Source organism: Dermochelys coriacea, chromosome 19 (assembly GCF_009764565.3).
Source record: "Dermochelys coriacea isolate rDerCor1 chromosome 19, rDerCor1.pri.v4, whole genome shotgun sequence".
In the NCBI taxonomy this organism is placed as follows: Eukaryota; Metazoa; Chordata; order Testudines; family Dermochelyidae; genus Dermochelys; species Dermochelys coriacea.
The window spans coordinates 18,841,166-18,866,825 of record NC_050086.2 but is presented as its reverse complement, the minus strand read 5'-3'; the positions used below and the strand labels follow the sequence as shown (position 1 = coordinate 18,866,825).

Genomic DNA, 25,660 nt, shown 5'->3' with positions numbered 1-25,660 from the left:
ACTTCAGTAGCAAAAATGAGTGCTTGTCAGGGCCCATGTATCTCACGTTGGGCACTGAGAACGTGAGGAACACAGTGACCCTCTGGGAGAAGTTTGGTTTAAGTGACTTGCCTGGCATCAGGAAGAACTATCTGTTGGAGGCAGGAATGGAATCATTTTCCAGGGTAGCATTCAACTGCTTTAACTATGAGTCCCCTGCCTCATTTGCTACTACCCGCCTTCCAACTTCTGCAACAAACAAGGCAGGGGTCCTACAGATAATAGCTTCCTTCACTACACAACCCTGATTGAGTCTCTGAGCAACATCTGTCCTGTGCACTGAATGAGGCAGGGATCCTGTGACATCCCCGCCCCCCCCCCCAAAAAGGGTGGGGGCATGTGTTCATGTATTACAGACTATCATGATTGAAGCTGGGTTGTAATTGGCAACCTTAAATGTGGCAGTTCTACATTTCAATTGCTTCAGTTTGCAATGTTAATGTTTTTGATGTAGTCCTTTTGTATGTAAACGAGCAAGATTTACTGTTCTTTTGGCACTGCAGAAGCTGTCCAGCTTTGGGAGCTGGATTCTTCCTTGTTCACACACCAGCAGAACTGGCTTTGCCCTCTAGTGTCTTCAGATTCTGCTCTCAGTTACACCTGTGCAAGACCACTGAATGCAATATTCTATTCAGGTTATTGTAGCAGCAGAGGTGTAACCAAGGGTATAATTGTGAGGACAAATGATGTACAGGTATAACTGGCAACTTTTGGGGTATGGAATCTAGTGATGCACAAACCAGAAGCACTAACTTGCCTTTCATATGGTCTATACTGCCATAAAAACCCACAGTGCTGTGTCTCAGCCTGCCACAGCCAACTCAGGCTCACGGCTTGGACTGTTGAGCTAAAAATTTGGGCTTGAGCTGGAGCCTGGTTCCAAAATCCTCTGCCCTATCACCTCGCCCCAGATCCCAGTATGCGGTCATAGACTTGCTGGAGAGTAGACAAGAATAAATGTGGAGCTCTACGATGATGATGACGACATTATTAAAATCACACCACAGAGTATAATCCTCCCTTTGGCTGGATGAATAGCAAAAGGGCCTTGCTTTCGGTCAGATGGAGGGGTTAGTTTTCAGATCTCTTTAGATTTCTATTTCTACCTGTTCCTCAAAGCAGTCAGCAGGTGTCTTCCAGCCTTTCTTCCACCAAGCCTGTCATGTCTGCATTGTGCCCAGATTTCAGGGGGATGTGGAAGGTGGGGAAGTGCTTTCTTGCACTGCATGATGCTACCATTGAGTAACCTAAATTTTTACACCATTAAAATCAAACAAGCCATCCAATTATTTCTCTTCCCTCTCCCTTGATGCACTTTGAGACGGATGCACTTTGTTGCATAGAGAATATTGATCCTGAGGCTTCAAGATATTTTTCCAAACTTTAAATAAAACTGCTGGGGTGTATTGTCACACTTTTTATTGTGTTTTTTGCCACCTTATAAATGAGAGCCAAAGCCCAAGGGCACAGCAGGGTCATTCACAAGCATCACACTGAGTATGCCAAAGGAAGACAGGGCAACAGGCTTGCTCACAAGCACGAGGTACCCTGTGAGCTAAAGGACAGGTGGAACATGAGCACCAGTTGTCTCCAGCTGTGAGCAAACATGTAGCCTCTGGCTGTCTAAAAATGGCTGAGACACACCAAATCACTGAAAATAATGGGGGAGGGAGTTCACAACTGCAGCTTTTTACAGTGTTTGCAAAAGGAGAAATGAATTCAGCTGGAGCTGTAGAGTGTCTGTTAATTCCAGCCCCTGGAAGTGTTTCTCCATAGTGCCTTGGTATTTGAGTTGTATCCTCAGAGAGCCAGGGCAACTTCTCCAATTACATAAATGTGTGAAAAGAAAAGGAGTACTTGTGGCACCTTAGAGACTAACAAATTTATTTGAGCATAAGCTTTCGTGAGCTACAGCTCACTTCATTGGCTGCATTCAGTAAATGTGTAAATGATGTAAATGTGTGAGTAATTTGTGCAGGTCCCAGCTGTAGCCAGCACTGCACTGTACAAAATATGCTAAACAAACCCTAACTAACCCAGTTCACTGCATGCTGGCAGCTGCACTGATTCTCATCCGGGAGATATTCTGAGGCTTACATTGCCAGACCTGGATGCCTAAAGTTAGGTTTCTAAATCCATAGTGAGGCACCTAAAAAAGTAGCCCAATTTTCAGCAGGGCCATGTCCCCACAAATCCCACTGACAGCAGTGAGAGCTGCTTAGCACCTTCCATAATGAAGCTTCTTCTACTGAGTCTAACTTTAGGCACACAGGGTTGAAAGCTTTGGCCTGCCTTGATGACCTACAATATTAAACCACACCCAGAACAGCATGCAGCAGCTGCAGAAGTGTTCTTTTTTGTTATCCATGCAGTGAGGGTGAAAGATCACTCAAGCGCTACCCCACCTACTGGTAGATGGCTGCCTACGGACCTCCTCAGGGTGTGAGTGCACTCAGGTGAGGCACCAGGGGTAATGCGTTTCCAGCCCCTTACAGTTCTGAATCAAGGTGATTCAGATCAAGTATAAATGCAGAAAGAGAGCTGTAGCACCAGTACCCTATCTCAGAAGTTTACAGTGGGGTATACAGGTTTATACAGGGGTAAGAACATGGTGACTCCTTTGGGCAGCTACTAAAACTGTTCCCAGAGTATATTAACTTGGGGTCACTTCTGAAATGTCCTAGAGCAGGTGCAGGAGAGCAGCGTGGCCTGAGAATCCCCCAGCTGGCATGCTGATGCAGGACCAGCTTTGCTCTACTCAGCTCAAAAGTGTAGCTCTCAGAGTTCAGAGGAGCTGAATCCACATGACTCAATTACTGAAGGGAGACTCCCCTGAATACTGGGACTCTGGGCCTGCTAGGGGAATAAAGGGAGAGACTGTGTTTGTTAAGCCACCTATCTGTCCTGGTGGACCAGTGTAAACCAGGGGTTCCAAACATAGGTGCTGGAACTAGGGGTGCTGCTGCACCCCTAGACCTGAAGTGTTTTCCATCATAAACAGGATTTACAGTTTGATTCAATGGCTCTCAGCACCCCCACTATACAAATTGTTCCAGCAACCCGGTTCCAAACTACACAGCTAAGGACAGCACTCAGCTTACTATAGGACCGATAACACAAGCCCTCTGCTTTAGTACATAGAGGACAGGTCTCTGAATGTGCAGGCTTGCTTGCAGCACAATGGAGCAGTGACTGCTGGAATCCAGCTGTCTCTTCAGGCTGCACCAGAGAGGGCAGTTGGAAGCCACTTCATAGGACTCAGTGCTGCATTTAGCTTTTGTGGGTGCTCATCTCTAGAGTTTAAGAACTGGAAGTGGTTTTGGCGTAGGCCGGCATCTTTTCATGTCCTGTAGGCTGGAGTCCTAGTAGTGAAGAACAGCCTTCTGCATTTTATCAGTTGTTTTTATGTCATCAATTAGTTCATAGTCATGGTCAGAGCCATCACTGACATTTGCATCTAAAAGGAAAAGGAAAGAGAATGCCATGCAGGTGCCAATACCGTTTGGGATGCCCTGGATGACTCCATGTGCTAAAATACTAGGGAGGTACAGACTATAGAAACCCTTTAACGAGGCAGATTCTTGGTCTCTCCTTCTCCTTCCCTGCCAGTGTTGAGAGGCCTTGCGTGCAAGAGTAATACTTTTATCTGAGTACAACACTAGCAAAGGTGACTAACAGCAAACATCCCAGGAGCAAGAGCATAAAAAGCCATGAGCAATATAGTGTGTTTGCATGTTGCTAAGAACGCAGCATGTGTTGTGCTCAATTAGACCAATGACCTATCCAGACTGGTGTCCAGCTTCTGTCAGTGGCCAATATCTAATGCTTTGCGGGGGATGACAATCGAAACCGTTCCATGAACCTAGAGCCAGTTTTGGGGTGCTGTTAGTGGGAGGGCACATACTTTCCAGCCCCTGTAGAGATTGGTTCACACCCTCAAGCGTGAGATTTGTTTTTATGATCGTAGCCTACTTCTTTGTATCTGCATTGGCATGAGGGTTACCCCTTGCTGCGTGCACTCCCTGAGTGAACACGACAGCCTGATTTCTTCTTACATTATATTAACAAAACTTTAAAGAATATGAAAGTTGCAAAATCGAGCACTCAAAAGTTAGGAATCATAAAAATTAAGGTGGCGTGCCTGGGTATCGTTCCTGTTTTACACATAGGGACCAGAGACACAGAGAGGTTAAGGCCAAAATTGTTATCTGGTCCACTAATTTTGGGTGCCAAATTTGAGATGCCTAGGCCCTGCTTTCCTAGAGTACTGATATGCATTTTATAGTACTATATATGTTCAAGCACACATCCCACTGACCCTAGAGCAGATCAAAAATTTCCTGCTGAAAATGGTGTTTTCTGAAAAACGACTATATATTCCCATGAGAAATTTAATTTTTGTCAGCAAAAATTTTCTAAACAAAAATTGTAATCTAATTTCTTTTCAAATTAAATTTTAATTTTAATTTTTGAAATAATTTTTTTTGAGCCTTCAGGTTTTTCCCCCCTTCTCACTCTTTTTTTTGTTTGTTACTAAATGCAGTAGAATGAATAAGTCTAGAATTTTTTTCCCTCCCTTTTCTCCTCTGTAAGTTGTCAAATCTTTGTCAACTTTAGAAAAGTTACCAAGGGACGAAAGGAGAAATGAAATTGTCATTTTGTTACTTGGCAGCTTTTCCAAAGTTGAAGATTTGAAACACAGTAGACTGGAAAAAGAAAGAAAAAAGGACTGTGTGAGGAAAACCCTGGACCACATTCATTTTATTGCAGTCAGTGGCAAAAAAGGGGAGAACTAAATTCTGAATATTCAAATTTTTTGGTAAAACAATTTAAATAAAGTTTTTACAAAAAGTGCAAAATGGGTCCATTTGAACCCTTTGAAACAGGAAGAAATTCCAAACGGCCCAATGTTTTGCAAAGTGGTTTTTCCATTTCTTGGTCAAATCTAATCTCTATGCAGGCTGATAGGAGCTGGAATGTTGATGCTGCAGGGGCAGGGGAAACCTCCTAATAACGAAATGCCAGGCCCCTGCAATGGTCAAACACTCCCAGACCCCCTCTCCGGCTCCTGATTCCCACTGCAGGAAGCAAGTAATTGTTTCCCACTCGCCTTTTTAGAATTGTAGCCAACATTGCGTCCCAAGCAATGAGGGCACCATGTCACAGCCCAGTAGCTTGCACCATCAGAAAATTTTCCAGCCTAAATTTTCCCTTAGCTTCATCAGATTAATCCTAATAATTTTGCCACAGTGCATCACTCTGTGCACTTCCTTTTCATCCTTCGTGCTACAGCAGCAAGTCTATTGGACAGTCTCACCTCTGGCCTCTTTGAAGGGTTTAGTAGGCTTGGGGACCATCTGCGAGCCAATCCGATGTGGCGAGTATTCATTCGGGGAGCTCCGGACAATCGGCCGACTCCTTGCATTCCTAGGCTTGGGGGATGGCGGCACAGACTCCTCGGGTGTACGCTTCGACTTGGACAAAGGGGGCAGTGGCTAATGGAAAAAGGAATAAGATGGATTTTAAAAATGAAAGGTTATAGCTCAGTCTGTGGAAGATGCTGGTAGCGGGGTGTGTGGACTACAAGCCATGGGATAGTTGCCAAGAAAATCCAGTCCCAAATGAACACCAGAGAGCTGGGATGCAAGATTTCTGCTAGAATTTCTGCAGGGAAGTGGGGTGATCAGCAAGGACCCCAACTTCTGCAGGGGTCCCCTTCTTTCCAAGCTCTTCCTGTGCTCTGTTGCCTGGCTGAGTGCTGCTGTGATGCAGTAAAAGAGCTGCTCTGCCCAAAAGGGGTATAGGCAACAAAAGCATATATCACACACACACCGCCCACCACCCAACCCCCCTCCCTTGTATAGGAAGAATCAGATCGGTACCTTTGGTTTCTCAGTGACCTCTTTGGCTCCAGATAGCTGGGTCCCTGCTTTGTCCCTGAAGTCCTTTCTTTTGGGGGGCCGCGGTGGGGGAGCCTCATTGCTAGGCATCAGCTTTAGCAAATGATAATAAAAGGATTCTGTCAGCTCTTCGACTTTGGACCTGTCTGTCAGGGCTGTCTGCGGTGGGGCAGGCTCCTCTGTGAAGAACAGGGCCATGTCCAGCCACTGAGGGGGGATCTGGAAGCTCACTGACGGCGCCTCGCACAAGCTGGTCACTAAGAAGGGCTCAGTGATTCGCGCTTCCAGCCGCAGGGCGGAGAAAGAGCCCAGGATGTCATTGGCAAGGGAAGAATCCTTGGTTGTCACCTTGACCTCGCAGGGCAGCTGAAGCTGCTCCACTATCTCGGGGAGGCTGTATCTCCTGCTGTCGCTGACCTCTTCCACAAAGCCACCTTCCAGGTCCAGTGGCAGCATGAGCTGCTCGCTCTCCTCGTCCTCGCCGCTGCTCCTGCTGCACAGCAGGACTTCGATGGACTTGTGCTCTGCCTGCCTGCGGACCTGGGTCTTAGCCAGGTGCAGCACCTCCAGCCGGTCCCCCATGCTGAGAGACGGCAGATCCTCCTCAGTGCTCTCACAGTCTTTAGTCACCACCACCCGCAGGCACTTGCCCATCCCCAGACTCGTTGTCAGGTCGAAGACTGTGGGGAACTCCCGGGGGCGTCTCCGAAATTTGCCCTGGTAGGTGTTGGAGAGCAGGAAGTGCCGGGAGCCCCTCCTGCCCTTGCTGGACGAGGCAAGAATCCTCCAGGCACAGGACTTGCCATGGATTTGGATCTTCTGCCCCTTCTGCAGGTGGGGAATCCAGTCATTCTCGAAGATAGGCGGGTACTCAGGACCCTCCAGGATCTCGGCCTGCATGGGGAAGGCCCCCTCCAGCCTCAGGACCTCACTCAGCATCAGCGGCTTGATGAAGTGGGTGTGTTGAGACTCCTCGGTGACATCCTCCACATCCACTTCCAGGGTGGAGGGGATTTTCACCACCTCCTTTCGCACTGCAGCGGGGAGACGTGCATCAGTGAGAGCCAGCAGTCCCAACCCCAGCCAGTGTCACCCCATTGACCCTAGTGATGGACCTGGGAATCAGGCCCCCGACGCTTTTGCAGCCTACAATAACCAGAGGTTATCTCCCTGCCAGGGAGACCCTGGGTCTCCACTGCTGCTCTCGTCCAGGCTGAGATGCTGGCAGGATGCACTGACCCTGGCTCCAATACTGGTTAAAACTCAGCATGACAGCTGCCATCCTGATACCCTGGGGAATGAATAGGGGACATCCAGAGCTGAAAGCATGAGCAGCTGTAGCATGAGCTAAACTTTCTACCTGGGCTAGATCAGAATCTTGTCCTCTGTGGATTGGCACAGAGAGGTCCTGTAACACACTGATCAGTGGGTACAGAAACACAGTGTACAGTTGCTTGCCCCCACTGGGGGAAGAGTGCATGTGTGTCTAACTACCTAGCCAATATGGACAGAGATAAATGGGTTAGGTCAGCGGTTCTCAAACTGTGGGTTGTGACCCGATTTTAATGGGCTCGCCAAGGCCAGTTTTAGATATGCTGTGGCCTGAGCCCCACCATCAAGGGCTGAAGCAGAAGCTCGAGGGCATCAGCCCTGGGAAGCAGGCTTGGGTTCCGTCCCCTCCCCACCCGGGTCACATACTAAATTTTGTTGTCCAAAGGGGGTCAAGGTGCAATGAAGTTTGAGGACTCCTGTATTAGGTCACTACTATTCTAGGCAGAGGCGTGATTTATAACAGTTCCAGGGTTGTTTGTGCCCAGCTCCAAGTGCTATTAGATCCCTCAATTGATTACAATCAAGTTTAAACCACAGTTTGAGAGCTGATGTGAATGGGGTCTATGGGGGCATGGCCAATACATCAATATGCTACAGCAATCTCGAGTTGCAGGGTCAGTTCCTTGGGATTGCCAGCAGCCCGTGCACCATATGGGGGACTGGCCCAACACACAGCCAGCCTAGGACTGGGGAAATACAAAGGCAGGGCTCTAGGGGGGAAAGGTAGTGGTACTCTTTCAAGCTCCAACCACAAAATAGGCCCCACCCATGTGAGTCACCAAAAGGAGTTGCCGCTTGCACAAGATTGTGCAGATGCTCAAGTGCGTGGCCACTAAGCTTCGCTGGGCTCCTGGGGGCTGGGACCTTGGCTGAGGGAAAACCGCTCAGTGAAGCGTGCAGGTCTGCAGCCTGACCCCGTTCTCCCGTGCAGCTGGATACTGACAGGCACAACACTGGGCCCTCACCCGCCTCGGGGGGACTGCAGCGTCCTCAGCCCTGGTGGATTTCAGCTGGGCTGGAGCCAGCTGCTAATGTCAGAAACTCCACCCCTCTATGAATTTGAGCGCTCTGATTGGCTGCCTGCCCCACTTGCCTGCTTCCTGGGGCTGAGCAACCCATCGCTCTGCTGTAGGAAGAGTTCTCGCCCCACCTCCAACAACCTGCAGCCATTCTCCGGGGTTGGGGAGCCAGAGAAAGAGCCCAGCAGCTCAGGCTGGCTCCTATGAACCCCGGGGACAGGGTGGCACACCTCTGCTCCCCTCTGGGAGGGAAAAAGGGGACCCCTGCAGCCCCCCAGGCCTGGGAGAGGGGGTGGAGAACCCCAGGAAGAGCAGAGGTGAAGCTGTGGGACAGAACTGAGAGATTGGGGGCTGGGTGAGTGAAGCGACATGGGGCTGAACTGGTGGGGGGTCGATCCTTGGGGACAAGCTTGATTTGGACACTGGGGGGAAAACTTAATTGCTGGACAGGTGATGGGCAAAATTGCGGTTGAGAGCTACTGCAGCAAGGGCCAAGATCCCCCAACCCAATGAATCTGGGAATGTGGGCATCCCGCTTGTCATCCTACACATGCTGGGCAGCCCCGCTTGTCACCCCCACACACGCTGGGCAGCCCCGCTTGTCACTCCCTCCATTGGCCAGCCCTGCTTTTTACCCCACACACTGGGCCCCACTTGTCTCCCACTCCCTGGGCTGGGCAGGGAGAATTTGGCACCCAGAAGACATACCAAAACACACAATATAATCTTTTTATTAAAATCTCATAAATTTTGGGTGTGACTCATGATTTGTGATCACTTGAGGTTGGCACTATTGAAACAATCCCATACCTCTGAGAGAGATTGGAGGAACAGACAGCCTGGAACAGAGCAGTGTCAGTATGGCAGATGTGTGCATGTCAGATGTCTCCAATCCCTGTCCATAGCTGAACATTACACCTCCTACAACTTGTGCTGTGTGCACCTGGGTCATGAATTAGGTGGGGCCTCATAGGTCTAATAGGAATCCCTAATTCCTATTGAGCTAGACAGTTTTGTAAGGAGTGAGAAGTAGTCATTGGTGACTGTTATGGCCACTCAGCTCAGGGCCCAGAAGCAGCTGGTGCACTGCCAAGCCCGGTACTGGCACCTCTCAAAAGTGTCCTGTTCTCCAGAATCTCAGCTTTCAGCTTTAAGAAAAGTCAGTCTGTAGCTGTTATGATTGTGAAGACAAGCTCAGAAATGTGAACCAAGTGTAACTAATGCAGAGCTGAGTCTGCAGAGAGCCTAGGAAAACAGCTTGGAGAGATGTGAAAAACCCCACTCATCTCACTGGGAGATTACCACAGCTGCCCATCAGTGGTCATTTAAGATGTGTTCTCTCAAGTGCACAATACAATTATCATAAGCTTCAACTTAAAGTTTAAAACATACTAATGATCTGTTTTAGTACATTTCAATACATCTTACAATAAAGGCTGGGTGATTGCCTTAAGGGACAAATCAATGAAATAAGGGGCTGCCCCTTAAAATAAAGGATGGGTGGTCACCCTAGCATACATTGAGACTCCAGGACACACTTCCCCCACAAACTGACCCAGAGGCACGGAGCCATACACACACCACTCCATCCAGCTCTCTCTCTCTCTCTCTCTCTCTCACATACACCCCCTCACCCCAACCCCACCCCCCCCCCACAGCCCTGGCTGCATCTGTACTCACTGTGCATTATCGCCTGCACCTCGTACACGGGGCAGAGGAGCAGTGAGTGCCTGCTGAGTGCAGAGCATTTCAGGCGCTGGCCCCTCATGGCTTCCGACTCCAGTACCTGGCTCAGCGTGTAGCTAGGCTGCCCGCTGCACTCACAGAACTGGCCCTGGAAGGAGAAGGGGAGGCAGAGCAAATGCTGCCCGTCCTTCCCCATGGTTGTGCAGTTGGCAAACTCCTGGCCCTCATGCCTGGCCACCGAAAGCAGGGAAATGGGCTGGCCCTTGGGAATGAACTGCCCATCCACGGTCAAGTCAACTGCTGAGGCAAAGGCGAAGGGCATGTCCTGGAGCCCTGCTGGCCTGCTCCTGACCAGCTTCTTCAGGCTCATGTATGACAGCTTGTCTCGGCTGGGCTGGAAATGCCCTGCAGGAGGGCCAGAGGAAGCTCACTGTTAGTGGGGAGGTAGCGTTGCCGTGTCTGGGATGATCCTGAGCCCATAACACTGGACAGTTGGCCATGAGCACTGGAGCCCAGGCAGGCTTCCCAGGCCAGCTACCTCAACAAAGGGATGCTCCTGGGAAACCCTGGCCAGGCAACCTGAACCAGGGACCACGGATGCCAATTTTTGATGGCGCCAGTGGATGTTTGCGCCCCCCGCCCCTATTGGATCCCTCCCCAAATCCCCACCCCAGCCCCACCTCCGCCCCCAAGCACGCTGCATTTCCCCTCCTCCCCCGTCCCTCCCAGGCTTGCCGCGTGACACAGCTGGGAGGGAGGGGGGAGAAGCAGGACCTAGTGGCGCCCTCAGGGGTGGAGGCGGAGTGGAGGCAGAGATGAGCTGGGGGGGGGGGAAGCTGCCGATGGGGGCTCTGCACCCACCAATTTTTCCCCGTGGGTGCTCCAGCCCCGGAGCACCCACGGAGTCGGCGCCTATGCCAGGGACCCCGGGAATGAGGAGCCTTCATGGAGCCTCGTCTGTACGCAAGCCTGAGCCATGCTCAGATCCCAGCAGTGCCTGCGTGAAGGCCTGACCCACCCCACCACCCACCCACCAGGGCAGCGGGGCTGGGGATTAGCCACACCCACCTCAGCAAGTGCAGCCAGAGTGGGGTGTGGCCTGGAGGCGATGGGCATGTATGTGGGGCTCTGCATGTGTGGGGCCGGTGCAGGGGCGTGGGAGGGCGCCACTGGGTGAGGTGGGGAGTGTGACCTGCATGTGGTGGCCAGGGTGTGTGTGTGGCTGGGGCATGTGTGTGGCGCCTAGGGTTGCCAAGCCTCTGTTTTTTGACTGGAACATCCGGTCAAAAAGGGAACCGGGTGGCTGCTGACTGGGCCATTGAAAGTCCACTCGGCGGCGCAGCAGGGCTAAGGCAGGCTCCCTACCTGGCTCTGCGTGGCTCCCGGAAGCAGCTGGCATGTCCCTGTGACCCTTAGATGCAAGAAGGCTCCGCGCACTGCCCCCATCCCGAGCACCGGCTCCACAGCTCCCATTGGCCGGGACCGTGGCCAGTTGGAGCTGCGGGGGCTGTGCCTGCGGGCGAGGACAGTGCGCAGAGCCTCCCTGGCTACCCCTGTGTCTAGGAGCCAGAGGACATGTTGCCACTTCCAGGAGCCGCCTCAGGGAAACAGTGCCTGGAGCCCACACTGTACCCTGAACCCCCTCCCCCAGCCCTGAGCCCCAGCCCACACCCCAGCTCCCTCCGGATCCCGCAGTCCACACTCCATCCCCCAGCCCTGAGCCCTCTCCTGAACCCAAACTTTCTTCCAGAGCCTGCACCCCCTCCCGCACTCCAAACCCCTTAGCCCTGGGCTGGGGCAGGGGGTTGGGGCGTGGGAGGGGTTGAGGACTTCAGATGGGGGTGTGGGCTCTGCAGTGGGGCAGGGGGCAGGAGGAGTCTCTGGGCTGGGGCAGGAGGTTGTGTTGTAGGTGTGGGGAGGGCTCCAGCTGGGGGTGCGGGCTTTGGTGTGGGGCCAGTAGTGAGGGATTTGGGGTGCAGGAAGGGGCTGGAGCAGGGGGTTGGGGTGCAGGAGGGGAGGGCTCTGGATGAGGTGTGGGCTCTGGGGTGGGGCTGGGAATAAGGGGTTTGGGGTGCAGGAGGGTGCCAAAGGGGCTGGAACCAAAGGGTTCGGAGGGTGGGAGGGGGAGCAGGACTGGGGCTGGAGGTTGGGACATGGGAGGGGGTCAGGGTGTAAGCTCGGGGCAACGCTTACCTCAAGCAGCTCCTGGAAGCAGCAGTATGTCCCCACTCTGGCTTCTACACGGAGGCGTGGCCAGGCTGCTCTGCACACTATCCCATCCACAGGCACCACCCCCGCAGCTCCCATTGGTCGTGGTTCCTGGCCAATGGGAGCTGTGGAACCAGCGCTTGGGACGGGGGCAGCGTGTGGAGCCCTCTTGCTGCCCCTACATGTAGGAGCCAAAGGGGGACATTCTGCTGCTTCCGGGAGCTGCACGCAGGTAGGGCAGGCAGGGAGCTTGCCTTAGCTCTGCTGAGCCGCCGACTGGACTTTTAAAGGGCCAGTCAGCAATACTGACTGGACTGCCAGGGTCCCTTTAGACTGGACACCTGGCAATCCTAGACAAGCGTGTTCGGTTTTCTGCAATCGGAAAGTTGACAACCCTAGCAGGGCCTGTTTGTGGTGGGCAGGCACTGTTTGGTTATATGTGGCTAGTGTGTGTGTGGGGGTGACGCCTATATGTCATTGCAGGATGCGTGTGTGGTCTCTATATCCTGGGGGTGTGGGGATGGTGAGAGTGTGCGTGTGTGTTTATGGCTGGGGTGAGGATGGCCAGTAGATAATGGCAGGGGTGGGGGTATTTACACAAATGTGTGTATACATTTGTGTGTGTGTGTGTGTGCGGATGGCCTGGAGGCAGCAGTGGAGTGTGTGTGTGTGTGTGTGTGTGTGTGTGTGTGTGTGTGTGTGTGTGTGTGTGTAAGGGGACTGTTGGCACCTCACTAACACTCAGTGGGGGGTTTTGGTTGCTCGCACCCAGCACTAAAAGAGAGGGGAAGGGTGGATGGGAAATCAGGACCCTGAGACTGACAGTCCCCAGGAACAATGGGGAGAGGCCAGTGCTCCAGGTCAGCCTGATTAGCAGGGTGGGCAGGCGAATAAGGGAGTCAGGAGGCCAGGGGGGTCCCAGCCTCCTGTGAGCTGGAGTTGCCTGGAACAGAGTGGGACTGAGCTAAGGGGAGAGCAGGAGCCAGAGCTGAGCCGGGGAGCAGAGCCGGGCCAGCTAGAGAGCCAGAGAAGCAGCCCAGGGAGCACATCCTGTGCTGGGAGCAGAGCTGCAGCCACAGAGCCGGGTGTGGCGAGCAACTGGGGCCAGGCAAGGGGGGCCTTGGGCAAAGGGCCCAGCGCAGAGAGACACCCCCAGCCAAGGGTCCTTGCAGGCCAGACTGGGAGGGGGATCTGAACCCGACGGGGGGCTGACGCTGGGAAGAAGGATCCCACCACCCAAACCCTGGAGGTGTGTGGCCACCACCATTGCAAGCGTCCAACCCGCAGCATCCCTGCGGCACAGCCAGGGCCTGAGAAGAAGGCCTGGGACCTACAAGGAACAGACTGTGAATTGTCCTGATGTTCCAGAGATGCTGTTTGTGATGTTCCCTGCCACAGAGCGGGGTGATGTGTTTCCTTTAACCTTTCCCATTTTTCCTTATTCTTTTTAAAATTAATTGTTGATTAAATAACTTGCATTTGCTTTAACTTGTATGTAATGGTCAGTGAGTCAGAGAAGTGCCCAGTGCAGAGAGAGTAACCTGGAGTGGGAACACCCTAGCCCCTGTCCTAGGTGACCACAGCAGGGTTGGGGGTCGAGCCCCCCAGGAATCCTGGGCCCAGCCTTGTTGGGGTTACGAGGACTCTGCCAGACAGGAGAGTGGAAGGGGAGCCCTCAAGGGCAGGGAGGCCTCTGGGTAAAGGAAGTGGGAGCGAGGACTCAGATCCTTTTGCTAGCCCACTTCACTGGGGTAGTGCAAAAGCCATGAAAGTTCCCCACAATAGCGGGACTATTCCCCCGCTTACATAATTGGCATCACAAACAGGATCCTATCCAGAGGGTCCACCCCACTGGTTTACTGGTTGAGTTTTAGTAGCACGATACCAGGCCTGATCAAGCACCCTACCATGGCTGGAATTGAAGAACTACGGGCCCAGTTTGCTGAATTTCAGTGCAGATTATCAGACCAAGGTGAGGCATTACAACAAGCTAGAACAGAACAGAGAGAAGCCTTATCACTGGCCAAGGCAGTAATAGACCAATAGGCAGCAGAAGCTAAGAAACCCGCTACTATTTATGTCCCACAGGAGCTTTTGGTGGCTTCCTGACAAGACTAGGAGACATTATGGTAGAGGAGTAGTCAAGCCTGTGAAGGCAGCTCTGAGTGTGCTAAAAGTACCTGAAGAAGATCATGTAGACTTCATAGAAGAACACCTCAAGGGCCAGGCCAAGGCCACAGTAAAGTTCACGGCAGTGGCAGATAAGAAAGATGTGGAAAAGGTATATGAACTCCACCTAGAAGTGTATGGAGACAAGGTACCTATTGGAACCTGACTAAAGAAGTTCTTTGAGAGAAAGCAGGAGCCTGGTGAAACTATCTGGGCATACGCGTATGACCTCCAGGAGAGAATGAGCAAAGTGGAGCAGCGAGACCGTCAACGAGTTCCAGACCCAGATACGGTTCTGAATGAGCAGTTAGTGCTGGAGGTCCAGGATGATTTCCTCTGCTGTGAAATGAAAAGGAGGTTTAAGGATGAGCCCAGTAAGAAGTTCCATGAACTCATGCAGGCTGCTATTATATGGTCAGAAGAAGAGGAAATTTCTGTGAGAGAGACAGCCAAGACTAACCCCCGTACACGAAGTGGGGGCCTAGTGAATGCAGCTGCTGGGGAAAAAGCCCTGCCCCAAACACAGCTAACATTGGCAAGCTTAAGTGAAGCTGTCCAAAAACTGGCGGTCCAACAGGGGGAGATGCTGAAAGTGATGACTGAGGCGATGAAAGGAAACCCCCCCCACTAATATGCCAAAATATCCAAGGGCCCCAGGGTCCCAAAGATCTCCACTGAAGGACGAGCTGGGAAGGTGCATTTGTTACACTTGTGAAAGGCCAGGACACACTAGCCGAGATTGTACACTGAGAAGGAGACTGGAGTCCCAGTTGCCTGAAATTCAAGAGGCACCAGGAGCAAGTAGCCCACTGTCAGAAGGCCGAGTGGGGACTGAAACATTTCTACAGCTGTCCCTAGGAAAAGGGCAGTGTGTCAGCGGTGAGGAAAAGGACCCTGATGATGTTAGTGTATTTGACGACTTCTGTGGCCGAGCTTTCGGGGACTGTGTGACAATGGAAATAGCCACAGCAGGGGTGAGAACCTGCTGTTTGATAGACACTGGCTCAGAAGTCACCACTATTTCTGAATCATATTTCTGAAACTACTTAAAAGAGATTTCAGAGTAGCAGCCATGTTAGTCTGTATTCGCAAAAAAGAAAAGGAGGACTTGTGGCAACTTAGAGACTAACAAATTATTTGAGCATAAGCTTTCGTGAGCTACAGCTCACTTCATCGGTGAGCTGCAGCTCATGAAAGCTTTTACTTAAAAGAGAGAGATCTGACCATGCATAATACCTGATTTATACAGCTAATGGACTTGCCATCCCTGTTGTGGGGTGCCTTGAAGCTGATTTAGGGTACATGGGTCGAACGATCCCTGGGAAATGCATCTTTATCCTAGAAGACACAGCTTCAGGAAAGACTTTAATGGGGAACAGAGAACTGGGAATTCTCAGGATGAATATTATAAGAGAGCTGAAAGAATTACTGTTGGTAGGCGAAGGAACCCAGGAGATGAACCGTCATGGGCGGCCTAAGAAGTACGCTATGCTGAAGTGGGTACTGGCCCAGGTGGAGAGACATGAACGTTCCCGGCTCCCACAGGACAAATTGGCTATGTTAAGGTGGCATGGAGACAGAAGGTGATTATACCTCCCTGGAATGAGAAGATTATTGATGGACTCTGCCAAGTGCCAAGCAACTGTGATGGATACAGAGCACTTGTTGAGCCAACACCTGGGGCCAGTCTCCCTAATGGGCTCCTGGCTGCAAATGTACTTGCTCGTGCCAGCAAAGGAAAAGTGCCAGTCAGGCTGTTAAACTCAAGTAAGAAGGCAATAAAGTTGTGCCCCCGAACCAGGGTGGCAGAGGTACACCGACCTGAAGGAGTGGTACCCCGAGCGAGGGTGGCCCTGGAAGAAAATGGGGATAAGCTGCGGGTGACAAAAGTGAAGAAGGGCACAAGTTATACACCGCAAGCAGCACCTGACGGAGAGCTACCCATTCCAGTCCAAGTGGACCTCCAACAGTTAACCCCTACACAGGCTGGCCGTTTGCAGGCGCTACTGGAGAAACATCAAGAGGTCTTTTCCAGGGACGAGCGGGACTTTGGTTACACCACCACAGTGACACACCAAATAGCCACTGGCGATGCTGTCCCGATAAAACAGAGACACTGGCGGATTTCACCACGAGTGTTCCAGGAGGTAAAAAAACAAATCCTGGACTTAGTGACTCAAGGTGTCCTTAAAGAAAGCCACAGTTCATGGACATCACCCTCAGTGATTGTAATAAAAAAAGATGGCGGGGTGCGATTTTGCTGTGATTATAGAAACTGAATGAGGTAACACACAAGGATGCCCACCCACTAATCCGGGCGGAAGAGTCACTGGATACATTAGGAAGTGCAAGAGTGTTTTCAACCCTCAATTTAACTTCTGGTTATTTCCAGTGGAAGAATGAGACCAGGAAAAGACAGCAGTGACGACTCTGTTTGGGCTGTTTGAATAGACACGTGTGCCATTTGGCTAGTGTAAAGCACCTGCTACATTCCAGAGGCTAATGGAAGGGCTGTTGGGAGACTATATCGTAGATACTTTGCTGATATACCTGGATGATGTTATTGTGTTTTCCAAGGATTTTGAGAGTCATATGGAAAAATTGGACATGGTTTTCACACGATTGAAGGAACATGGATTGAAGCTGAAGCCAAGCAAGTGCTGCCTCCTATGTGAAAAAGTCAAATTCTTGGGCCATGAGATTTCAAAGGATGGAATCCAGGTAGATGAGGAGAAGCCCAGGGTGCTGGAAAATTGGCCGGTCCCCAAGAATGCCAAGCAAATGTAGCAGGCTCTAGGTTTTATGAGCTATTTGAGATGATTTGTTCCAAAGTTTGTGCACATAGCTGCACCCCATATAAACTAGTGGGCCAACTCGCCCAAAGGAAGAGAAAGGACCAATGTTTTGTGTGGGATGATGCCTGTCAGACAGCTTTTGACAAATTAAGACGTCGGCTGATGTCACCATCTGTGCTTGCAAATCCTGACTTTAGCCTGCCATTTATAGTGACAACTGATGGAAGCCTGCATGGCCTAGGTGCAGTGCTCAACCAGAAGCAAGAGGGAGCCGAGCGTGTGATCGTATATATAAGCCGAGGGCTGAGGAGGTCAGAAAGAAATGACAAAAACTACAGTGCTTTTAAACTAGAACTGTTGGTCTTGAAGTGAGCTATCACTGAAAAATTTAAGGATTATTTAGTGTACTCTAAATTCACGGTAATCTCAGACCCAATCCACTCCAATATCTGGCAACGGCTAACCTAGGTGCAACTGAACACAGCTGGGTGGCCCAACTCACTGAATTCACTTTTGAAGTACAGTATAAACCTGGAAGGCAGAACATCAATGCTGACACCCTGTCTAGATTGTCTCTAGAGGAGGAATCCGAAGAGGGCGAGGATCTGGAGAAAGACTTCCTAGTCATTCTTGCAGATGTGCAGACGTGTTTGTGACTAGAGAATCCAAAGCCCGAGGACGAAGTGCCGGTAAAAGATGCAGTACAAAACCTGGTAAAAGGGGAGAGCGCGATAATCTCGGGGTACTCATGAGAGGAGATTCAAACTCAGCAATGAGAAGGTGACATTGGACCTGTCTTAGTGGCAGTCATGAGCCAAACGAGGCCAGACCAGAAATTTGGGGCCAGATACCCCCAGTCTAAGAAGCTAGCCAGACAATGGGAAGGACTTAGATTACACCGTGGAGTGCTGTTCCGGGTAACATATCATCCCTGAGATGGCGAAGAAGTGTGGCAGTTAGTGGTATCTGTGTCGCTACGCCGTCAAGTTAATGAAGCCAGGCATGATCATGAGGGGCATTTTGGAGACAGGAGCACTCTTGAGGTGATGAGGAGAAACTATTACTGGCCCATGATGGGTAGTGACATGCAAGCCTGGATCCGTCACTGCAAATGGTGTGCCCTAGCCAAGGATGTTTTTCCTTCCAACCGAGACCCTTTGACCTGTACCAATGTGACTGCCCCAATGGAGGGCCTAGCGGTGGATTACACATGGCTAGAGAGATCTTCAGAGGGGTATGAGAAAATACTGGTTCTCACGGACATGTTCACACAATTCATTGTTGCAGTTCCAACTAGAACCAGACAGAGCGGACAATGGCTGAAGCCCTGATAAAACACTGGTTTGTGTGCTATGGTTGAGTCTGGCATGGTTACACTCGGATCAGGGGAAGAATTTTGAATCAGAGGTGATATCTGAATTGTGTAAACTGTATGGCATAGCCAAAAGCCGAACAACACCCTATCACCCGCAAGGAAACGCTCAGTGCGAGAGATTTAACCGGACAATGCATGACATGCTAAGAACACTCCCTCCTTAAAAGAAGTGAGCCTGGCAGGAACATCTCCCTGAGCTGGTGTTGGCCTATAATAGCCATGTTCATTTGTCGACAGGTTACGCTCCTTTTTATCTCATGTTTGTGAGGGATCCCAGATTGCCATTGGATATTCTGGACAGAGAGGGCCCTGAGGAGGATGAGGTGACCAATTTGGGTGACTGGGTCAAAGGTCACCGTGACAGGCTGAAGATAGCCTGTGAAGTTGCTCTCAATACAACTAAAGACACAGCCCAAAGTAGGAAAAGGACTTATGATCGCAAGTCCAGTGGGGCTCTCATCAGGCCTGGTGACCGTGTACTAGTTCGTAACCATAGACACCGGGGGCGTAATAAAATACAGGACAAGTGGGAGTCAAATCCCCACATTGTAGTCACTCACAACAATCCTGAGCTACCAGTTTACACCATCTGGCCTGAACAAGGAGGTCCTGAGAGAGTAGTACATAGGGACCAGCTAAAACATTGCACTCTTTGTCCACTCAGGGACTATAGGAGGCATAGATCAGCATGCCCTGAGGAGACCGAAACCAGTTGAGGGATGGTTCTAGTCCCACAAACCAAATACAGAGGGGAACAGAGTGGGGCAAACCCAAACACTAACGAGAATGGCCAGATCTCTCAAACTGACCCGGTATTACCCAAGGACTGGGAAATAGAAAATTTGGGTAACGAACCACCAGTCTTAAGACGGTGTGAGAGGGCTAATGAGGGTGTACTTCCTGTTAGACTTAGAGATGATTATGTTATTGGTTCTACGTAGTGTTTTAATGAATATTGTCATGTATAGTTTGAAGAAGGAGATGAGGAATGTTAAATATGTTAAATGTTCTTTTGATAATTGCTAATGCGTTTTTGATATGACATGTTGTGGGTATATGTTATTACTATGTGGACCGGATGTACTGGTGTGAATTTTGTGGCTGTGGCAGAATTTTAGCAAGGGGGAATGTAAGGGGACTGTTGCCCCCTTTCTAACATTCAGTGGGGGTGTTTTATTTGCTAACTCCCAATAGTAAAAGGGGAAGGGTGGATGGGAAATCAGGACCCTGAGACTGACAGCCCTCAGGGGCAATGGGGAGAGGCCAACACTCCAGGTCAGCCTGATTGACAGGGCGGACAGGCTAATAAGGGAGTCAGGAGGCCAGTGGGGTCCCCTTGTCCCTGTGAGCTGGAATGGCCTGGAACAGAGTGGGGCAGAGCTAAGGGGAGAGCAGGGGCCCAAGCTGAGCTGGGGAGCAGAGCTGGGCCAGCTAGAGGGGCAAGAAAAGCAGCCCAGGAAGCAGGTCAGAGTTGGGAGCAGAGCTGCCGCCACAGAGCCAGAGAAGCAGCCCAAGGAGAGCAGATCCTGTGCTGGGAGCAGAGCTGCAGCCAGAGAGCCGGGTGTGGTGAGTAACTGGGGCAAGCCCGGGGGGACTTGAGCAAAGGGCCCAGCGCAGAGAGACACCCCCAGCCAAGGGTCCTTGCAAGCCAGACTGGGAGGGGGATCTGAACCCAATGTGGGGCTGACGCTGGGAAGAAGGGTCCCACCACCCAAACCCTGGAGGTGTGTGGCCACCACCATTGCAAGCGTCCAACCCGCAGCATCCCTGCGGCACAGCCAGGGCCTGAGAAGAAGGCCTGGGACCTACAAGGAACAGACTGTGAATTGTCCTGATGTTCCAGAGATGCTGTTTGTGATGTTCCCTGCCACAGAGCGGGGTGATGTGTTTCCTTTAACCTTTCCCATTTTTCCTTATTCTTTTTAAAATTAATTGTTGATTAAATAACTTGCATTTGCTTTAACTTGTATGTAATGGTCAGTAGGTCAGAGAAGTGCCCAGTGCAGAGAGAGTACCCTGGAGTGGGGACACCCTAGCCCCTGTCCTAGGTGACCACAGCAGGGTTGGGGGTCAAGCCCCCCCAGGAATCCTGGGCCCAGCCTTGTCGGGGTTATGAGGACTCTGCCAGACAGAAGAGTGAAAGGGGAGTCCTCAAGGGCAGGGAGGCCTCTGGGTAAAGGAAGTGGGAGCGAGGACTCAGATCCTTTCGCTAGCCCACTTCACTGGGCTATGAAAGCTCCCCACAATAGCAGGACTATTCCCCCGCTTACATATGGCTGGGGTGCAGATGGCCTGGAGGTAGTGGGGTGTATATCTGTGTGTGTGAGGGAGAGGATGGGGAGTGTCTGTGTGTGGTGGGTGGGTGCCTACCTGCAGTAGGCTAGGTGGGCATGGGGTGTCCCAGTTTACCTTTGAAGTTCAGAGGCAGCTCTGTTGCTTGTCCAGTCTCTGGATCCTCACAGGTGATCTTCTGCAGGTGAAGGCCAGTAATTTTTATCAGGTCCCCTGTTGATAAGCAGCACTCTCTGCCGCCCACCTCGTACACAGACCCTGCAGGGGAACACGGAGGAGGTTTACAGTCGTGTCTGCAGTTGCAGTCAGTTAGCCATTGCTGACAGCACTGTAGTGGCTTGGCCCCTCTCCAGGGTGGAACCTCACTGTCACACCACATCCTGGAGAAGGGCCCTAGCCGGAGAGGAAGGATAGCCCAGCCCTGCTCTGCTACAGACATCCTGCAAGACCCAGAGCCTCCAAAGTGCTTAGGTGCCTAACTCCCATTGATTTCAGTGGGAATCGGGTGCCTAGTTACCTCTGGGGTTCTGGACCTTAGTCTCTCTGGGCCTCAGCTCCCCATCAGTACAGTGGGGTAAGAGCTCTGTTGCACCTCACGGGGACAAACACAATAAAGACTGTGAGGTTCCCAGGTATCCCAATGCTGGGCCCGCATCAGTTCCTACCCTAGACAGCCAGAGCCTGTTGGCTAACCAGCTATTACCAGTGGAGGCCAGCCACCAGGCTGGGCAGGAGGGGAGTGCTGCACAGGCCTGCAGTCCAGGCCAGGGTGCATGCTCCTTGGTGGGGCAGGGGGCCCCTCCAGCCAGCAGCAGGACTGAGGAGTGCTGAGAAGGGTGGGTGCGGAGCAAGGGCAAGAGGGTCTCCCTGTGGGCAGTGACTGTGATCTCGTGAGCCCTTCCCCACCGGAAAGAGGGACGTTCACATTAACGGGCAACACTGGGGCCGTGGCTGCAAGCACGGTAGCTGGGGGAAGAGGCAGCTCGTCCTGAGCCAGAGAAATGGCGAGCTGGGAGAGCGTCCTGCAGAGACTGCCCCACCCAAGGGTGCGGTCACTGCAGACAGCAAGGCCATGGGAGCACTAGACCCAGGTCTTCTGCGGCTCAGGGGTTGAGGGGCCCCACTGCAAATGATGCTGGCTCCCAGGACCTGGGTACCTGCCTGACCTGGCCTGGACACCAGCAACTGTAACAAAAGTCCTGTCCTGAGCGGGGAGATAGCTGACATAGAACTCCCAGACTTCCAGGATGGAGCCACCTGTGGGGGGCAGCAGTCGCATCTGCTGGAGGCAGGGAGGCACCCATTGTACCTGCTGAAGGTGGTGGTGGGGGCAGCAGTTGCACCTGCTGGAGGCGGGGGGGCCAGTCGAGCCGGCTGGAGTTGGGGGTGGGGGGCCAGTCGCACCTGCTGGAGGCAAGGAGGCAGCCATTGTACCTGCTGGAGTTGGGGGGCCAGTCGCACCTGCTGAAGGTGGCAGTGGGGGGAAGCAGTTGCACCTGCTGGAGAGAGGAGGGCCAGTCGAGCCAGCTGGAGGTGGGGGGGGGGGCCAGTCGCACCTGCTGGAAGTGAGAGTGGGGGGCGAGTTGTGCCTGCTTGAGGTGGGGGTGGGATGGCAGCCATTGTACCTGCTGGAGGTGAGGGAGAGGAAGGGGCAAAAGTAGCTGAATTGTGGAGGCTCCTGGGGGGCACCTCTTGTTACCCTGCAAGGCGAAGATAGGGCTGGCACAGCCTGGAGGAGAGTGCTGGAGTGGCCAACAGGCTGGTGGTGTGAAGGGGCTAGCACCCAGCCACCATGACAAGGCTCCCTGTTGCTAGAGGCCGGGGGTAAAAAGGTGACTCACAGTCCTGGGTACCTCACAAATTGTCACACCCTATCCTCCCCCAGAGCTGCAGGCTGCCGGCCAGGTGTTCCCTCATATGTGCAGTGAAGCTCATGGCCTAATGGTTATTTTAAAGCTTATGGAAAGCTGCTGACTAATTTTTCTCACACTGAGTCATTTCCAGTCCTCATTCAGTGCCACTGAGACTAGCCACCCGCACGCAGAGCTAAGAGTTCTGCTTTTGCCGCGCCCTGCGTGGGAGTGATCCAGCAGAAAGGCTCTCAGCATCACAGCTGGTAACAGGCTGTCAGGGCGCCACATCCATCCCCTAGGACGATGCTCTCTGGATCACTCTCCCTGCTTTGGCTTGAGCCAGGCCCTGAGTTTGTCCCAATGGCATGGGGACAGGAAATCAGTGCCTCCTGCTCCCGAGCAGCTTGTGGGGCTGCTTCCATCTGAGGCTGGAACTGTTCCTCATTCCTAGTGCCTTATTCAGAGGCCAAAATGTTGTAAAAGTTAATCAGTGTAAGATTAAATCAATGTCACCAAACATGTGATTGGATTGTATAACTGGCTACGTTAGTAATTAATGCGTTATTAATTACTTACTGTCCAAATAAAGAATTGGCCCTTGATTGACTGAGTGACCAAATAACTCTGGGTCACCCCAGGTGCCATGGCCCTGTGAACATCAGAAGGAGCTGGACATGCCACTCATTGTCCCAAAGCATTTTTCTTTGGCCAGTGTCATGAGCACCTCACCTCTGAAAACATACCTACCTGCATGGGGGTGGGTATCGTAGGCAGGGGAAGGCTGTACCTCCCCAAACAGCCTGGCCTGGCCAGGCCTACACTTCAACCCCAGCTCCCTTCCTGCCTGTCCTTCTCTTCTGTGTCTGAGAGGCTGGAGCAGGCAGGCTGGGGCCTCCGTGTGCACAAGATCCCCGGGCTGAAGCCATACCATGCATCCTGTCCTCCCGGCATTGGGGCTGGGACACATGGGGTGGGGTGGTCGGGCACTCCGGGCTCTAGTGCAGGAGAAGGGGCAGAGGAGACTGGGCCTTGGGTAGATGGGGGAGGGGCCGGGAGCTAGCCTCCCCCAAGGGCGCGATGACCCGCTGCCCATGCCGACATGCGCACACAGTTATAGTTTGCAAATTATCCTTTAACAAGGACCTGGGGGCTCAACCCCCATAAGTGACAAAGTACTTCTTGGGCCACCTCAAAATGACATGTCCTTTGACCCATCAGCGTGTTCTGAGCGCACCCTGACTGTGAAGTCTGCTGCTGAGTGTTTGCAGTGTGGGGCAAGAGTGGGTTTGGGACGGGAGTAGATCCTCACATGTGTTACAGTGAACAACTAGAGCTGGGCAAAAATTCCCTGTCAAAACTCCTTTTTATCATAAAATTGGGTTTGCTGCTAACCAGATTTTTTTCGCAAGAAGTGTCTGTTTTCTGGAGAAAAATTCAACTTCTTGTCCAGATAGCTAACCCCTGAAAACTGAGACATTCATCTCCCAGTGTGATGCTGTGACAAAAAGGATTAATGTGATCCTTGGATGCATAAACAGTGGAGACATGAGTAGGAGCAGAATGATTTTACCTCTGTACACTGCATTTGTGAGCCCAATACTGGAATGGTGCACACAGTTCTGGGGTCCACATTTCTACATGGATGCGGAAAAAATTGAGAGGGTGCAGACAAGAATCACAAAAGTAATTCAAGGTAGGGTAATCAGACATCCCGGTTTTAAAGGGACAGTCCCGTATTTAAGCCCTCCTGCAGCTGTCCCGACTTTTTTTTAAAAACGGACAAATTGTCCCATATTTTCTGTCTCCCCCAATCAGTATTGGCAGGTCCTGCTTCTGGCTGGATCCCTGCTCACCAGTTGCCTGCCCACCAGTGGTGAGTGGGGGGGGGGTCCAGTGGCTGACAATGGGGTGGATGTGCAAGGCTGTTGGCGGGGTGCAGGTGCAGTGCGCGGGGCCGGCCACTCTTTGTGAGGCCAGGCTCACAGACACAACACTCAGCAGGATGCGTATTTAAAAAGTTGTTACAGAATCAAACACGGGGTGATAAATGTAGCCATTTCCTCCCATTCTGAATTTGTCTAAGAAAACAGGGTTCCTATTGATGTCTTAATTTGTAACTGTATAATTTTTGTGCAACAGTTTGGGACAAATTGTTGGAATACTGGGTTTGAGTTATTTGTTTAGTGTATGATTACTTAGAATGAAAATGCAAAATAGAAATGGGGGTATGATATTTGGTGGTTTTGCTCCATATTAAACTCGAGCTCTGGGAGTAACAGATCCTTATCTCTCCATGACAGGATAATGGTCACATGTGACTTGAGGTGAACTGAGAACTATTTTGTAATTTACAGTCAATCAAAACATAGTTCCTTATTTAAGGGCTATTTGTTTCCTTCCTCCATGGACTCTGTGACTCCCCTCAACTCCCTTCCTCCACGGACCCTGTAACCCCCTCAACTTGCTTCCTCCAAGGTCTTTGTGACACCCCCCCCGGAACTCTTTTCCTTCACAGACCTTGTGAAATGCCCCCAACCTACTTCCCTTGGGACCCTTCCATGGACCCTGGGTACCTGATTCTGTCCCCTCACTCCATGGACCCTGTCATAAAAATAAAGGGAAGGGTAACTACCTTTCTGTATATAGTACTATAAAATCCCTCCTGGCCAGAGGCAAAACCCTTTCATCTGTAAAGGGTTAAGAAGCTAAGGTAACCTCGCTGGTACCTGACCAAAATGACGAATGAGGGGACAAGATACTTTCAAATCTTAAGGGGGGCGGGGACAAAGGGTGTCTATCTGTCTGTGTGATGCTTTTGCTGGGAACAGATCAGAAATGCAAGCCTTCCATCTCCTATTAAGTTAGTAAGTAATCTAGCTAGAAAATGCGTTAGATTTCCTTTTGTTTAATGGCTGGTAAAATAAGCTATGCTGGAGGGAATGTATATTCCTGTTTTTGTGTCTTTTTGTGACTTAAGGTTTTGCCTAGAGGG

General features: G+C 51.6%; 1 protein-coding gene and 1 long non-coding RNA gene across 2 annotated transcripts in view; one reads left to right on the top strand and one right to left on the bottom strand.

Moving 5' to 3' along the window:
• Window positions 1-1,993: 1,993 nt before the first annotated feature.
• LOC122458301 lies at window positions 1,994-4,893 on the top strand. Its single transcript, XR_006278280.1, has 2 exons — window positions 1,994-2,650; window positions 3,022-4,893. It is a non-coding gene; the product is annotated as an uncharacterized LOC122458301 (long non-coding RNA).
• THEMIS2 (thymocyte selection associated family member 2) overlaps window positions 3,360-25,660 on the bottom strand; it is a 46,023-nt gene continuing 23,722 nt past the window's right edge. The window contains exons 2-6 of the mRNA XM_038377886.2: window positions 20,933-21,073; window positions 9,971-10,381; window positions 5,922-6,973; window positions 5,357-5,534; window positions 3,360-3,496 (exon numbers count right to left, since the gene is read on the bottom strand). Coding sequence (XP_038233814.1) covers window positions 3,402-3,496; window positions 5,357-5,534; window positions 5,922-6,973; window positions 9,971-10,381; window positions 20,933-21,073 — 1,877 coding nt within the window. The 3' untranslated portion in view covers window positions 3,360-3,401. The remainder of the gene's footprint in view (window positions 3,497-5,356; window positions 5,535-5,921; window positions 6,974-9,970; window positions 10,382-20,932; window positions 21,074-25,660) is intronic.